This window comes from Chlorella variabilis (assembly GCF_000147415.1).
Source record: "Chlorella variabilis unplaced genomic scaffold CHLNCscaffold_27, whole genome shotgun sequence".
In the NCBI taxonomy this organism is placed as follows: domain Eukaryota; kingdom Viridiplantae; phylum Chlorophyta; class Trebouxiophyceae; order Chlorellales; family Chlorellaceae; genus Chlorella; species Chlorella variabilis.
The window spans coordinates 554,984-556,401 of record NW_005435061.1 but is presented as its reverse complement, the minus strand read 5'-3'; the positions used below and the strand labels follow the sequence as shown (position 1 = coordinate 556,401).

General features: G+C 71.9%; 1 protein-coding gene across 1 annotated transcript in view; it reads right to left on the bottom strand.

Annotated features, from left to right (window-relative positions):
• The window catches only part of CHLNCDRAFT_54968 (hypothetical protein), a gene marked incomplete at both ends in the record, with an annotated part of 4,517 nt that extends 3,218 nt beyond the window's left edge, over positions 1-1,299 (bottom strand). The window contains one exon of the mRNA XM_005843738.1: positions 145-1,299. Within this exon, the coding sequence (XP_005843800.1) occupies positions 145-1,299 (1,155 nt within the window). The remainder of the gene's footprint in view (positions 1-144) is intronic.
• Between the last annotated feature and the right edge of the window lie 119 nt (positions 1,300-1,418).

The window sequence follows — 1,418 nt, the reverse complement described above, 5'->3', positions numbered from 1 at the left end:
CTTGGCGGCTTGGGGCTTGAGCCTGAAGAAGAAGGCTTGTGGGTCCGTTTTGGCCAGCTGCTCCAGCTTCTCGCCGCGGAGGGCTTGGCACTTGTGCCACGCTGCCACCAGCCGGCGCTTCAGGCGGTTGCGGCAGCGTCCCACCTCCCGCCGCAGGGCTGCGTCCTGCTGCTCAGGGCCGATGCCACGTTGCTGCGCAACAGCTGCCTGCTGCACCGCATTGCGTTGCGCCCTTCTTGCGTCGCGGATGCCGTACTGCCGTTGTAGGCTGCGGGGGAGGGAGTGTGGTCGCTGGGCGCCGCCGTTGCTGCTGCGCTGCCGCATGCCTGCGCCATCCAGGGTCTCCACCATGAGCTCAGCAAATGCCGCTGCCAGCTGCTCCAGGGCTGCAGGGCTGGCCGCTGACTCCGCTGCCGCTGCCAGGGCATCCAGCTGCCTCTGCGTGCCTGCGAGGAGCGCCACGGCTGCTGCCAGCTGCTCAGCTGTCCCCAGCTCGAATTGGCGCTGCTGCGGGGGTGCGTAGGTGTGCTCCTGCTGCGCCGTGCTGTCCCGCTGTACCGCCGGGGGTGCTGCTAGCTCCAGCAGGAGCGTTGCGTGGTCGGAGTGCTGCGCTGCCAGGCCCCAGCTGTCCACCGCCATGGTGGGCAGCCGCGGCAGGAGGCTGGCGCTGGCCAGCCAGTAGTCAACCACCGCCCTGCCGGTGCCGCGGCTGCCGAAGCTGGTGGCGTCGTCGCTGGTGGTGCCCGGCACTCTGCCGTTGCAGATGCGGGCCGCGCTGCTTTGGCAGAGGCTGAGCAGCTGCCTGCCATGGGAGTTGGGGGCCGCCGTGTCGCTGCTGCGGCGGGCAGGGCAGCCCGCGTCTTCGTCGCCGTCTGGCCAGTCAGGGAGGGAGGCGGTGCGCCCGTTGGCATCCATGGCGTGCAGCGCTGCGCCAGCTGCCTCGGCCTCCGCCAGCACATCCGCGTGCCGCAGGAACCAGGCCGGCACATCCTCGGGGCAGCCGGGGCTGCCCTGGGGCGGCAGGTAGGCGGTGCCCAGGAAGAGCGGCAGCCCGCCAGGCAGCGCGCCCTGCACCCGCACCCACAGCCGGCCGTCAGCCGCGTCGCTCCGCCACAGCGCTGCCGCCACCTTCCAGCTGTCCGCCAGCAGGATAGCTACGCCGCCGTACCCATCTGGCCGGGCTGCTACAAACACCCTGCTGTATCCTGGCAGCCGCGGCAGCGCCTCGCCCGGCTGCAAGTGGATCTCTGCTAGCAGGAGCGCCGCCGGCTGCTGAGGGCGCTGTGCCAGCGCCCACATGATCGGGCCAGCGCGGCCCTGGCAATTCTGGAATGCCAGCAGCGCGCGGGCCCCGCGCCCCTAGGCTGGCGGCAGCCCTTGGCGGCGGCGGCTGTGGCGGCGGCCATCCTGCGTCTGCC